Consider the following 15,296-nt stretch of genomic DNA (forward strand, 5'->3'; position numbering starts at 1 on the left):
TGTTACATGCGCGTTGCCGACCCTTTAAAAACCTGTACACTCCTTTTTTGAAGAACCCCATACTGTAGACCCTCGGGAAAACCTCGGAAGGGAGCTCATTCCACAGCCGGAGCGTCCGCGGGAGGAAATTCCTCTTGAACCGCACAGTAAGCGACCATTTTGGTTCTAAGGTGTGAGGATGAACTCCCTGCCGACGGCGAGCGGTGCGGTGATAGAAAGTGGCCGTTGGCATCATGTCAAACAATTTCTCAGAACACAGCCCATTGTACAAGCGGTAGAACACACACAAGGAGGCAAAGTCTCTCCTTAGACTTAAAGGTTCAATACCGCTTGTAAGTATATTAACATCCGAGAAATTCATTACGTTACACCTACGTACGTTAAATAAAAGTTGCACGTCAGGCAAACCACCCTTAAGTAGCGGTAACACGTGCAACTCGCAATTTCTTCTAACAACACTTATAATTATTGTACAAGAGTCCAGAAATTCACAGCCCTCTACTGGCTATATAAGTTGCGTTACCTTTGAACGCGGCGCGGGCGCTGATCGTGCGACGTTAAGTTCACACCATTAAAGCCAGGATATCTCAATCATGCCAAGATTTTGTATTGAGAACTCTGTGTTAAGAGATTTTGAGTTTATTTTTCAACGCACGAAACTGTGAGTGAGTGAGGCTGAAAAGGCAACACAAAGAGGTAATAATGTCATTGATTTTTGATCCTATTATTTTGTCGACCGGTCTCACCTAGTGAGTAGTGGGTAGTGACTCTGCCTATGAAGCCGATGGTTCTGGGTTCGAATTCCGGTAAGGGCATTTGTGTGATGAACACAGATATTTGTTCTCGAGTCATGGGTGTTTTCTATGTATAAGTATGTATTTATCTATATACGTATGTAGGTTTGTTAGTTTCAGGCTTATATTATATTTATTTATATCTGTGCTATGAACATGATGTGGAACTTCGTGTGAACCCAGCGCAATCCAACATCTACATTAACCGGCGGCCCGTTTGAGCCGCGAGGTGCTAATAACAAGGCGCCCCGCGGCGCGCCCCGCTGCGCACGCACACCTGTGTACCTCATTATGCCTGGCGGGTGAAAAAAAGGACAAATGTGTCGTGGCTATAAATTTTGATTCGGTTTGGTGACAGCCGAAATTTGACCTGTACCCCTAGTGTAAATTTATTCGATATCGTGACGTGGCGACGTGGATTTTGAGTTTCCAAAACGTCCCGCTTGGCGCGCTGTTTCTAAATCCCATACAAAATGAGTTTTAACGCAAACGTGCACGTCACGTCACGCATTTTCACTAGGGGTTCTGAGGTCATATTAGTACGAGAAAAAAAAAAAAATGTGTTTTTTTTTATGATTTAGGCGACAAATGAGCACAAAAATTGCCTGATAGTAAGCAACCGTTGGCCATGGACACCCTAGGGGTTGCAGTGCGTTGCTAGCATTTAATATGGGAGTGCTCTCTTAAGAGATTCGATTCTCCATACAAACGTAGTCCCCATTTCCCTCTCTGGATATTGATAGTTTGGAAAATATTTTTACATATTTGTACATTAACCCTAGCTAATATACAATTATGTAAAATATTTGATTGTATATTAACCATAGCCCCTATGTTTGAGTCTTTTCATATTTGTTTTTATTATAAAAAATAGGAGCGAAAAACAGATTTCATACAAAATTTTAAATGCTTCTAACTCCTATAGTAATTAATTTTTCGAAAAAATCAAACGTAAGGTCATAGCTGTGGTTGATATCCAACAAATTGTGTCAAAATATTTTCAATAATGTTAATATCCAGAGATGGACTAGGTTTGTATGAAAAGGTGATTTCGCGCTGTGCCTCCACTTTCATCAAGTCAAATCAAGTCAATATATTCTTTATTCAAATAAGCCTAGCAACAAGCACTTTTAAATCGTCAAATTTTACAAATATCATCTTAATCTAAATATTAGAGCAATTTATTGATGCAGTTATTTATTTTTATTTATTTATTTTTATTTCAGGTAAACATCTGTAACTTACAGCTAACAAGCCAAAGCGTTACAAATATTAATTAATATATATTAACATTACAATGATTTAAGACTAACAAAACTTCGTAACTTAAGAACTAACACATTAGGATGTTTCGATTACTTTCTTACATTGTTGAATTAAGAAATACCACGTAGAGTGAAACAGATCACACTGCGGGTCTGCGTTAAGTACGGAGTTGAGCACAGAGAGCGCGGTCGGGAGCGGCGCTTGCCGCTGCAGTGCGGTGCGCGCGGGCGGGCGTGCCAGGAGGGGCGCTGAGCGCAGGCGGCACCGCGCGTTCGGTGCGTATAGCCTAACCACCTCTTCTACTAGACCCGAGCACTCGATTTGGTTGCGTATTATGCCTAGCGCAAACTTAACTACCGCTAGATATCGCCTCACTTCCAAAGATTCATACCCGAGTACGCCCAGGAGGAATAGCGTAGGGTATAGGTAAGGGTAATTTGTGAACTGCTTCTTATACAAACTTCGCAAGTACTTTTTCTGTATTTTTTCCAATACTAGGCTATATTTAGCCTCGTGTGGGTTCCAGACTGTGCAATTTGACTCCAGAACACTACGGACCAAGGCCGCGTACAGGGCTCTAAGAGCTGTCGATGTTAGATGTTGTGAATTTCTTAACACAAATCCTAACTTTTGTGCCGCTCTTTTGGCGACGCTAAGGGCATGTTCTCGAAAGTTAAGTTGTGGTTCGAACAAAACTCCTAGATCGCGGACCGTAGCGACTCTCGTTATTTCGTCTCCACCCAAGGTGTATCTATGGTGAAGCGGTACAGACGACCGAGTAAAGCTCATCATTTCGCATTTCGAAATATTAAAATTGAGTTTGTTCAATATACTCCACCTATATACCGAGTTGATGTCATTTTGAAGATCTTTACAATCCTTTTCGGAATTTATAGTTTTTACTAGTTTGACGTCATCCGCAAACATCATTATTTCAGAACATCCCACACTGTCTGGCAGGTCATTAATTAAAATATTAAATAGCAACGGTCCTAGGTTTGAACCCTGGCTTATGCCGGAGAGTGTGTTGTACGGCTCTGACTGGTACGGTCCGTATTTTACAAACTGTTTCCTCCCCGACAGGTAACTAGCGAATACTTTGAGCAGCTGAGGTACAAACCCCATATTACCCAGTTTGGTCAATAGAACGTCGTTATCCACTCTATCGAACGCTTTTTGGAAGTCCAAATAAATTACGTCAACTTGTTTTTTATTGTCTATTTCTTTCGACAATAGGTTTACCAGTGTAACGAGATTTGTAGATACCGAACGTTTAGGTAAAAAGGCGTGTTGCGCGGATGTAACATGTGGTAAACACTGAGGCAATATGCGAGCATGTAATGCCATTTCGAACACCTTGGCCAATGAACATAATATCGCCACCGGTCTGTAGTTTTCGACTTGGAGTTTTGGCCCTGATTTAGGAATTGGGGTTACCCGAGATTCTTTCCACGATGTTGGATACGCGCCAGCCATAAGGATTATGTTAAATATGTGAGTAATAGGCTTTATTATGTAATCTATACATGCCTTAATTACGAAGGGTGGTATAGCATCTGGCCCCGCGCTCGTATTGGGTCTTAATCGTTTAACAGCTCGTCTTATTTCATCTGGACTGAATGCTTCGACTGCCACACGCCTCGATTGTGCTCCACTCAATGCATCCGCAATGGTTGCGTCGAGAATTGGTGGATCTGGGAGAAATACAGACCGAAAATGTTTCGCGAAAGCGGTTGCTATATCAGCTCCCTGACACTCCTTTTCGCCGTGATACATTTTGGATTCGATTCCTCCGTGACAACGTAAACTATGTACATACTGCCAGAATTTTGCTGGGTTACTACTTAATTGCCTGGATATATTTTTGACGTAAGTTTTATAGGCTATCTTAATTTCTTTTTTCAAATTTGTTCGCATGGATTTAAACTGGTTTAGATATTCCCTATTTCCACTTATTTTCCACATACGATGATACTCATATTTTAGCTTAATATCGTGAATTATTTGTTTAGTATAAAAAACAGGATATGCTCTAGTAGACGTGAGCTTTCGTATTTTCTTTGGAATACATGTATTAAATATATCATATAATGCTTCTTCAAACATTTCCACTGCTAAATTTGGATCATTTGTGTCCAATAAGCGTTCCCAACTTGTGTTTTGGATTAATTCATATAGTGTTACATAGTCTCCCTTTGAGAAAACCCAATCCTTATCAATAGGGATATTTGAAGGTGGTAACGTGACCAGAGACCTACGAAGCTTGTATTCGACGCGAATGGATAATGGTGGGTGATGACCATCAATTACCGATAGTTCTTCCCCTGGTTCTGTACTCCGCACCTCTACTCTCTCACTCAACTCCGGACTCGTAAGCACCGCATCTAGGATTCTTTCATTCTTATTATTAACATTATTATATTGACTCAAATCACACTTATTCAAAAACCAATCATACAACAATAAAGTATTTGTACTAGCACTATGGTAATTTAGATCACCAATTAACAGTATTTTTGTGCTACTGACTTTTTCGCTCACACTTTCAACACTCTCAAACCATTCCGCATAAACGTTATCGGTCACATTTGGTGGTATATATACGACACACACATAAATGTATTCCCCGTCAATTTGAAAACGTGCCCATAGGTCTTCTCCGAAGGGCGTTTCGAATTGTGGCACGCGCTCGAGTATGATCGGCGAACGCGCTGCCAGAAGTACTCCACCGCCAGCACGTCCATCACCTCGGTCGCGGCGCAAAACCGTCCAGTCTCCGGGACATAGTTCTGCATCTTCTACAGATCCATTAAGATTCGTTTCAGTTATGGCTAGCAGGCACAATCTGTCCATAGCGAGCGTCAAATTCGCTCTCCATTCCGTTAACTTTGTCCGCAACCCTCTTACGTTCTGATAGTAGGCGTGTAGGATGAAATTGGTTTTATACTTCGTTCGTACTTTTGTTGCGAAAGTTACGAAAATTCTGTTTCCAGGGTTTAATGCATATATCTTCCGCCCAGTAAGCGGGGTCCAACACCCTCTCAATACACTTCAGTGGAACGGTGAGTTTGAAGGATGCATAATTTCCTTTTGCCTTTAGTGTCTCGACTGTGCAAACGTCTTCCCCACAGATCTCTGAAAGATAGGCCTGTACTTGTTCGTTAGTTGTGCCCACTTTTACATAAAACAAATGAATGTAACGGCACCTCTCCGAGGCTTTCAGCGGGCACGTAGTTCCAGGGAGAGCTGTGCCTCTCTTAACCTCCAATTGTTTTCGCGGGCGTATCTGTAGTTTACCCCGGCCCTCGCTCTCTGCGTCTGAACTCGCCGGCTTAGCTAACGTCTCCGTATGTTTATCACTGTCCCGGTTATTAGGAATCTGACCAGCTATTGGCGGCAGTAGCACCTTGTCAGACGCTATCTTTCCCGTTGAAGGTGATACAGACCTACTAGTTGCGTTGCAACTTGCCGGAGACTGTGCTCTTGGTTTTTCAGTAACGGATGCGTAGGTTTCCGCTGGGTTGTTGTCTCTATAAGTCACCAACGAATTTAACCTCTCTTCAAGGGCTGTCACTCTTTCTTCGACAGTCGTCACCCTAGTTTTCAATTGCGCCACTGACTGTACTAGTGGCGCAATTTGGTTTTCGACTGCTTTGCCAATTAAACTTATTAGGCGTTCATCGAGGCAGTCTTGTAGCTCCTCCCTAACCAGAATCCGGATATTATCTAAACACACAGAGTCATCCTGCTGGGCATTATTCTGTGGCTGAGGACGACGGAACGTTATGTTCTGTGATCTTGTCGAGTGGTTCAAAAAACTGCAGTCCATGGATTCATCGTCATGCACTGTATGGACGGTCTGATTGATACTGAAGTCAGATGCTCGTATTGGTGTATTTGTGTTGTCTCCTCTCTTTGTCTGACGACAGACACAACCCGGGCATATCCAAGTTTTTTTTCGTTCTGTCGGCAGCGTGTCATACAATTCCTTTGTGACATTAGCACATAGTAAGTCATATATGTCCATACAAGTCAGGCATTGTAAGAGGCGCCGGTCCACGATGACATTGTGACATCCAGAACAAGCAATAGGTGTGGTTTTCGTAGCCATTTTTGCTGTTGATATATTTTTATAAAGCTATAAAGCTATTATTGTACAGTTATTATTGTTCTAAAAAAAAAACATAGAATTATTGTAGATATGGCAAACTTAATAATAAGAATTTCACAAAAGGATCGTCAAACACCAAAATTGTATAAAAATACAAGTCTAGAAACTTTCTAGAATAAAATCTAAATGTCAAAAAATACGGTATATATATACATTGAATTCTCAATTTCATCATTATTAACATATCAATAAATAATTCATTATTTACAATCACACTTAATCCCAGGGTGTTTCATCATTCATGTAGTCTTGTGTGCTATAATAGCATCTTAAATAGCTAAGGCATTTTTACACCTATTTTGGCCTCTATTGTCCAGGCGTTAGAGTGCCTGTTTAGATAATTTTGATCGCCTCGGCAGTTCCGAAATATCTAATGGGGACTGTACATGATAGGAAATAACCATGAAATAACCAAACGGAAGTCTAATTCCGACTAATGATATATGTAAGTACTATCCGACAAGGGAAATCCGACAGCACGCCGCCCGGCCGGTTAACCTATACTCTGTGTCTTTAGGTATTTAAATAAAATAAACAAACAATTTGTACATTTTCGGGTAGTTATAACATTTATTGGTTGGTTACCAAATACAAAACCGCCAGGATCTGTAACTGTACGACAAAATTAAAAAAAATATTTTGCAAGTAGGCCTCAAGGGCTCTTTTACAAGTCAATACAACATTTATAGTAACATCATATAGTGACATGAAAAATACATAACAACATTTATAAATACAACAGCCAACACCTGGGTAAACATTACATTATAATAATCTTAAAATAAATAATTACTACAATACAACAGAGATGTATAGTCTCTATGGTAAATATACATTAAATCTGGGGATGTAAAAGGACCCCAATGTCAGAGTACTACTAATAAGATTTGGAGGTGTAAAGTCTCTCCAAGTGTCTAAACGAAATTTATACTAAATCAATCAATCGCGTCTAGACTGTTAAGCTATGACTAATTTACATTATTTGATCATGTAATGTTTTCATCTTCTTACCCTCAACTTGCTTAAGGAGCCTATTGAGGGTAGATTATGTTTACTTTTATTTAAATACCGATACCGATAAGTATCGATGGGCGGATGTGGTGGACACGGATCCAGGTTGAAGACTGGCGAGAAACTGCACGGGACTGGGATCAGTGGCGAGCAGTCGTGTTGGAGGCCAAGACACACTTTGGGCCGCTGCGCCAGAGGAGTAAGTAAGTAAGTAAGTACTATGTGATGTGTGTGTAGTAAGTAAGTACCTACTGTATTCTGATGAAATTACCGAATAAGTCAAAACCTAAATCTATTAAAGTACATACAAGGTGCCCGTGAGCATTGCGAGCCATTTTAACTAAGCATTCCTGGTAATATTTAGAAACTAAAATGTCGTATAAAATTTTCTGGATTAGGCCTAGTTTCAGAGATAATTAAATGTTTTTCGAAATCATTCTTTCGCTATAAGTCGGTACAAAACACATTTTTGACTGCGGTATTGCCACTTTGAGGTCTAGTCTGGACATACCTATTGATTGACATCGAAAAATTAAAAAAATGTGATCGAGAGGCTACCCCCAAATAAAAAAAACTTTTTAGTTAATTTTAGGTTATGTGTTTAACGATAAAAAAAGGGATTTTTTTTTAACCATTGGTACCAAGGGTTAAATTTACTTATACAAATAAAAATAATATTATATACTTATATGTGTCCGAGATTTCAACTTTTATTGTGTTGTCCATAGAAGTAACATTTGTAAAATGTGTTTGACCCGAATAGATAGGCGGTAGGCGAAAACGTTTTGTCGTATTAGCATTCATTTTACCATTTTTTTTTATATTTATTTAATTGGATATTCGAACTCCAAATAAAGGATGACACACACTAGACCAGCCGAGGCATCCGACACGTCATTTTCTACGACGGCTGGTCGGTGACCACGTGGTACCTTCCATAGAAAACGAAGCGCCGGAAGCCCCGGCCCCGGCCCGGTCTAGCTTGATTCATCCTTAAGGCATATACAAGGTGCCCGTGAGCATTGCGAGAGATTTTAACGGTGCATTCCTGATGGCGACAGAAGCAAAAAATGTTATATGACTTTTTGTGAAATTCTACAAAAAGAAATTTTTTTTTTTTTTTCCGTTTTTTATTGTGCTTAGGAGCAGGAGGCCTACCGCGAACCACGTTCGACGTGTTGCCTCTCTGTCGCACTTGTAAATTCGTACGTAAGCGTGATAGGGAGGTAACACGTCGAACGTGGTTCGCGGTAGGCCCTCAGATCTGATCCATATATATTTATCCAAATTAAACTTAAACATAAAGATGTCATAGTTGCTAAATAAATAGCAAAATTTTGACAGGCGCATACGAAAGGCTAAAAAATAGTTCGATTATGTACTTTTATTTATTTTTTCTGTGTGATTTTTGTTATAGTTTTGCAATACCCTAGGGTCTCATGTTATGCCTTATATTTGTAAGTTTCACCTGTATTTGTTTGTACCAACGTGATCGCAATAAATATATGATATGATAAGGGTTTTCTAATTTGAGTCTCCAGTACTAAACAAAATTGCTTTCGATTCTCTTAACTTTGCGATGTCTACAGCGAAAGAGTTAAGAGGCTGTCAACACCCAATGTCCTTGAAATTGATGTTACTTAAAAAGTTTTTTAAGAAAGACTATTTGTTTTAGTCAAGTAAGAAAAATATATGTTCATATGTATATTAATTATATTTCAAAGACCATGGTTGTACTCGATACATGATTGAACGAAATCGGCTCGATAGAATTTAATTGCAAAGATTGGTCTTAAAATCAAACGGTTTTATGTCTTTATTGTTTTGACTTATGGGTCTGCAATTAAAATCACAATTTCAAAACATTTATATCTAAACCGTGGTTGAGTAAAATATTACACTAATAATCCACTTTTATTTATTTAAATATTTTTCTTATTATTCCCTTGCCCAGGCCCAGTAACATGCGACAGTGCTATCTCATTTACTCCGATACAATTAGACAGTGTGCGCGCATTAGGTATTGACAGCATCTTAACCATAGAATAAAATGTGTACCCATTCCCGCTATTCGCTTCCGCTTGTGCCCCGGCCACGCCCTAAAGCTCGCATTCCAAACAAGGCGGGATCATCATCACCACAAAGGATGTTTTTGTTATTCGAAGTTTAAAACATAACGACTAACCGTCATATACGGAAACGCTAATCTAAGCTTTATTAACTTGTGATAGAATTGAAAATCATTTGGAAATCTTATGCTATTTGCGACTTTTTGAATTGCGAAGTAAGAATTGTTTTTTACTTGACGTCATTGTATAACTGTTTGACGTTTTGAATTATGTTACTATTAATTTAAAATAATTTAAAAGATGTTTCTCGTTTTGAAGTATCTCCGCCGTCTAAGAGATAGGAAATAAAGACATTAAGATCATTCAGAAAGATGAAATTAAATCTCTCGATCCGCGATATATATTATAGCTCAAGAAATCAAATTGAAATCTTATTGGTATTAAAGATTCCACGAGTATATATTTTTATTGTATTTTTGTACATATTTTTCTTTTAATACTACGTCGGTGGCAAACAAGCATACGGCCCGCCTGATGGTAGGCAGTCTCCGTAGCCTATATAGTTCGTTTAGTGGTTTTAATTTTTTTGCACACGTAAGAGTTATATATTTAGCACCAAATGAAGCTGGTCAATTTAAACTTAGCGCTAGCGCTCTGAAAGTGGGACATTGTTGTTCCGAAAAGTGTGCAGAAAATGATGCTGCTCTAGATCACTGTACATTCTAAATACGTATTTTTTCTTTTTTTTTAATATGCAATTAAAATTTTGTTTGTAAATGGATTTGTTGTACAATTTTCATTGTGATAATTAACTCCCCATTCTATAAATAACGAAATTTTTACCAGAATTTTAAATTGAAAGTACCCTCGAAATACTGTAGAAGTTTATACTTAGCCGTGATTTTTTTTTAATGCATTTTTTTAAATTTTTTTTGATTTTCTTTAAAACCATAAGAGCAGGACTGTATAAATCATTAAAAAAAATTCTGAATTTGACATTCTAAGTTTAGTTGTATGAATCTTGCTGGTATGTAATATTTTTTTTGCTCAAACGTTACCTGGAAGATATCCTTTAAAGGGATAAGTTCACCTTTATACCAATGATGAGAGTTTTTTCCCGTGTCGTATTACTTGTATTACTACTTCAAAATTTAAATTGTTATTTTTAGAAATATGTGACACGTTTATTCTAAATGTACGTCATCTCATTTGCATGTCTATCAAGTCCCTCCTGAGACCTTTTTAATGAGCCTAAGCCCCGGGCCCGAGCCGTTCTAGCGTGAGTCATCCTTAAACACGATGTGTTTGTGTTATTTTTTTTTTATTTGATTTTTGATTTTTGATTTGACGACCGGTTTGGCCTAGTACATATTTATAAATACTTATAAATACTTAAATATATAAATATTTATAAATACTTAAATACTTACATTGAAAACACCCATAACTCAGGAACAAATATCCAAGCTCATCACACGAATAAATGCCCTTACCAGGATTTGAACCCGGGACCATCGGCTTCATAGGCAGGGTCACTACCCACTAGGCCAGACCGGTCGTCATTGTTGAGATAAATACTTACCTACACATTGTACCTAAGATGGACTACTTAGGTACCTTACCTACCTAGCCTTTATGCCTATGAACTGCTGTAAAAAGTAATGAAATTTGCATAAGTTCATAGAAGTTTGACGTTTATAATAACACTTGCCCAGTCTGGCCTATCAAAACCGCTGCCAACTTAACTTGGTCTAACTCTATATAAGTTATGATTTCATTCCAGTCAAGATTTGAAGCAAACAAATATACGCGGTGAAGCTAAATTAAAGTGTATAAATAAATAAAAAGACCGGGCAAGTACGAGTCGGACTCGCGCACGAAGAGTTTAAAAAAAAAAGCCAAAATATTATGTTTGTTGTATGGGAGCCCCCCTTAAATATTAATTTTATTCTGTTTTTAGTATTTGTTGTTATAGCGGCAACAGAAATACATCATCTGTGAAAATTTCAACTGTCTAGCTATCACGGTTCATGAGATACAGCCTGTGGTGACAGACGGACGGACGGACAGCGAAGTCTCAGTAATGGGGTCCCGTTTGACCCTTTGGGTACGGAACCCTAAAAAAAGATGCGATACACGAAAGCAGTGAAAATAAATGCAACCCAACACTCAAACTAACAACCATAAATAACGACAATGACAGACAAATAACTCCATCTCAATCTACAAGCCATAATCCAGTTATTACCGACGGTTAAATCTAAACCATTTTAATTTTAATTACCCAGATAACCGTCGCCCGCGCAGTCACGCCATTGGTCAAGCGCGCGGTGGGCGTGGCCGAAAACAAAACATGACAGTGCGCATCGTTAATTGTAAGGGAAAGGGGGGGGGGGGGGGGGTGCTAATGATGTGTTGATGACTATTGTGCGATTTAATCAAGTATCATCAGCGGTCGTTTGTCATTCGGACGGCTAGATTGCGTTCTGATGATGTGAAATGATTTCAATCTATCGTTTATGTAAATGTTGCCATTTTTAGTTATTACTTTTCAGGGTACTTAGTTTATGACCAGGGCCCGTAATTTTCATGCCGTTGACGCAAAAATGAATTAATTAAACATACAGGAAGATTTTTTACAATACTACAAATTTAGATAACTTACTTATTGACGGGTATCAAAATTAAATACTTGTTACGAGAATAAAAGCTTGTTACGCTGTTAAAAATCAAAAATATGTATTATTTCATAAATTAATAATCTATTATTTAGGAAACGTTAGGTATGTAGATGCACCAAAAAAACGTCTCATAACGAACTTATGAAAGTGCGCTGAAAACTTTTGATTTAAAAAAAGGTTTAGTTTAGCTTGGTTAGCAACTACTTTGAAATATAGAGTTATTCCGTTAAGAAATAGAAGATACTTTACATTAAGTATACACTCTGTTATAATAGCAAGATCTGTATCTATATGAAATATTGCACTAAATGTCGATACGGAAAAATAATTACCTACCAGTCTTATCGTAACTCGTATTTGTAACAGTTACAATAGTCTGCAGAGCAAGAAAAACTCAGCAATAAATAATCCCTATAAGCATAAAAAACATACCTATAGTAAACACCCTTATAATGGAACAGGCACCAGTAATGGGATAAACTGTAAAACAAGTATTTACTCGTAACATCAGTTTTTAATCGCTGGCAACATTTTACTATAACCAAGAGCCAAATAGCTACTTAAGTTTAATTTTTCATTGATATTTGTTATTTCTTATATCGGAAAGTTGGACGCTCTAAAAAAAAATGCTTAATAAACTTGACGCTTTTGAGATGTGGATATACAGACGCATGCTTAAGATATCTTGGCGAGACAAAGTCACTAATCAAGCAGTACTAAAAAGAATGAAAAAGAAACAAGAATTGGTACTTACAATAATGAAAAGAAAAACCGCTTACTTTGGGCATGTATACAGACATAGCAAATATAATATTATTAAGGGGATAATAGACGGAAAAATCGAAGGGAAAAGAGGCAGAGGGAAAAGAAAAACTACATGGATGGATAACCTTAGGAGCTGGACGGGAATGGACGCTGCCACGCTGGGCAGAAAGACTGCAAATAGAGAAGAGTTCCGGACTGTGGTAGCCGACATCCGTAGAGGATATGGTACCTGAAGAAGAAGAAGATATTTGTTAGTTTGAAAATTAATGGCGCCATACATCCCATGACTGGAACAAAAAACCATAGTTTTAATTGGTTAATAATATTGAAACCAATTGAAGTAGCTTTCATTAAATGCATAGAAAACATAAAGGACGAATTGGATATTCAACTTTTAAAGCATAAAGCGGAAGAAATTTTACACGTCGGTGAAATATCAAAAATTCTCTTAAATGTCCCATGATTGGTGCCGTTAACACCAAGGATGGCTTAAAACGCCACCTTTCGGCCACCGGCACATCATGCGAGTCGAGAGGAGCTTGCGTCTCGGAGATCGGACTGGCGAACTGCTGTCAACACAGGTCTTAGTAACTTCGAGCACACCCGACTTGAAGATCTTGACGCCAAACGCCGGTTCCGAAAAACTCAGCCCAAGCCCTCCTACCATTACACATACAACGCATCTGGGCAGCTCTACTGTGTTTCGTGTTGCCGGACTTTCAAAACAAAATTTGGATTCGCAAGCCACGTCCGCGCTCATGCACGTAATAGTTAAGACCCTTTTTATTTGTCAGGATGTCGCCGTCGACGGATACGTCTGGGAGGACATCATCATCATTTAAACATATGTAATAGAGGAGATAAGGATTCTATTATTTTAAAGTCTACATTGAAGGACTCTCAGGAGAAGTTTTATAGAACCGTTAAGGATGATTCACGTTAGAACGTTTCATGTCCGGACCTGGTCGTCCGAAACTTTTCTTTTCTATGACAGGCCCGGTGTGTCTTTTATTTGAATAACACAATTCTGATATATAAAAAATTACATTAATGTAACAAAAAACTTATACGACACCAAAAATAACATGTGATCCTCTAGGAGGTCCCCGGTTCAAATCCTGGTAAGGACATTTATTTGTGTGTTCATCACAGCTATATTTGTTTATTTGTTCCAGTGTTATAGATGTTTTCCATGTTTTTAAGTATTTGTCTGGCTTAGAACTGTTTCATCCACAATCCTATTTCGTCACCTTTTTAAATCGTCCACAATGCCATGTCTTCAGCATACAATTCCTAAATCGTCACCTTCCTATCTCGTCCACATTACTTACTGTTTTGACTGCAGTCGCAGATCGTCTACAGTCCTATTTTGACCTCAGTGCCAATTCGCCAACATTACTGTACCACCCATTTTCCTGACTGCCTCCTATATATAAATTATAAATAACATAACTTTTGTACTTTTCATTTACTTTTGTATTACTTTTTTCGAACTAAAAAGTTTTGTGGGCCTGTCATTTTGATTCCCACCAATACCAGCAATGTTGACCATACTCGTAGAGGAATGTGGACGAGTTAGCACTGTGGACCCGGGTATGTCCTTAACGGACCCGGGTATATCCTTAAACTACGTCCAAAATTGAGGTATGGGCACTGTGAATGTCATCTCGCTTAGTGTGGTAGGGCACAGCACAGCGGATGTCATTCCAGATCTAGATCAGAGCCCGACTGGGGAAGTACCTCCACCTTACAGAAAACCGCAGCCAAATAACACTAGAGGGTCTGGTAGGGCATAAAACATAACTAAGAAGCACCGCCGCTGAAAAACCTGATTTCAAATAAATAAAAACCCGTTACCCGTTTAACAGGTACGATGCCACAGACAGACACATAGCGGTCAAACTTCTACCACCCCTGTTTTTGCGTCGGGGGTTAGTGACACTCAAAATCATTACCAACAAAATCAACTTACAACAAAACCTTCTAAGAATTTGTATCAAAATCCGCACATCATTTTCGTTTCCTGCACAAAACCTAGTTTACGAGTAAACCTTACATTACTAAAGCCAGGAATGTCTAGTGTTCCCGCAAAAAGACATGAAACCTCCATCCCTGTCTCTCACCCAAGTGCGAGCGAGAAACAAACACGCATAAACGAGCCCATAAATGTCTGAGCACCTCTCTTAATAATGGAGTCATCATATCTGCCATGACAGCTTCACACCTTGAGACCGAATTGGCTTTCCTCTCAATCATACCTCCTTAAAACAACATATATCACTTTTATACTCACTTCTAAATTCAACCCTAACGTGGTGGGATAAAGTTCTTTTTAAAATGGCAAAGAAAGCGTAGATACGACGGTGTAAAGTGTTATTCCCTTTGTACGTGCGCGAGCGCCGCTCAACGGAGATGTACGAAGATAACGCACGAAGTTAATAAATTTAATTCTACACTGGTTTATGTTTGTGCCCGGGGCCCGGTTGCTTTTGGGTAACTGTTTTCTTTAATTTATGTTTCGTATACAAATTCGTACTTT

At 38.6% G+C, this 15,296-nt stretch overlaps 1 protein-coding gene across 1 annotated transcript; it reads right to left on the reverse strand.

The window, feature by feature from the left end:
- Positions 1-4,981: 4,981 nt before the first annotated feature.
- Positions 4,982-6,201, reverse strand: LOC133522441 (uncharacterized). Its single transcript, XM_061857796.1, has one exon. It carries the CDS (start codon positions 6,169-6,171, stop codon positions 5,002-5,004), a length of 1,170 nt encoding a protein of 389 aa, XP_061713780.1. The 5' UTR covers positions 6,172-6,201; the 3' UTR covers positions 4,982-5,001.
- Between the last annotated feature and the right edge of the window lie 9,095 nt (positions 6,202-15,296).

Source organism: Cydia pomonella, chromosome 10, assembly GCF_033807575.1.
Source record: "Cydia pomonella isolate Wapato2018A chromosome 10, ilCydPomo1, whole genome shotgun sequence".
NCBI lineage: Eukaryota > Metazoa > Arthropoda > Insecta > Lepidoptera > Tortricidae > Cydia > Cydia pomonella.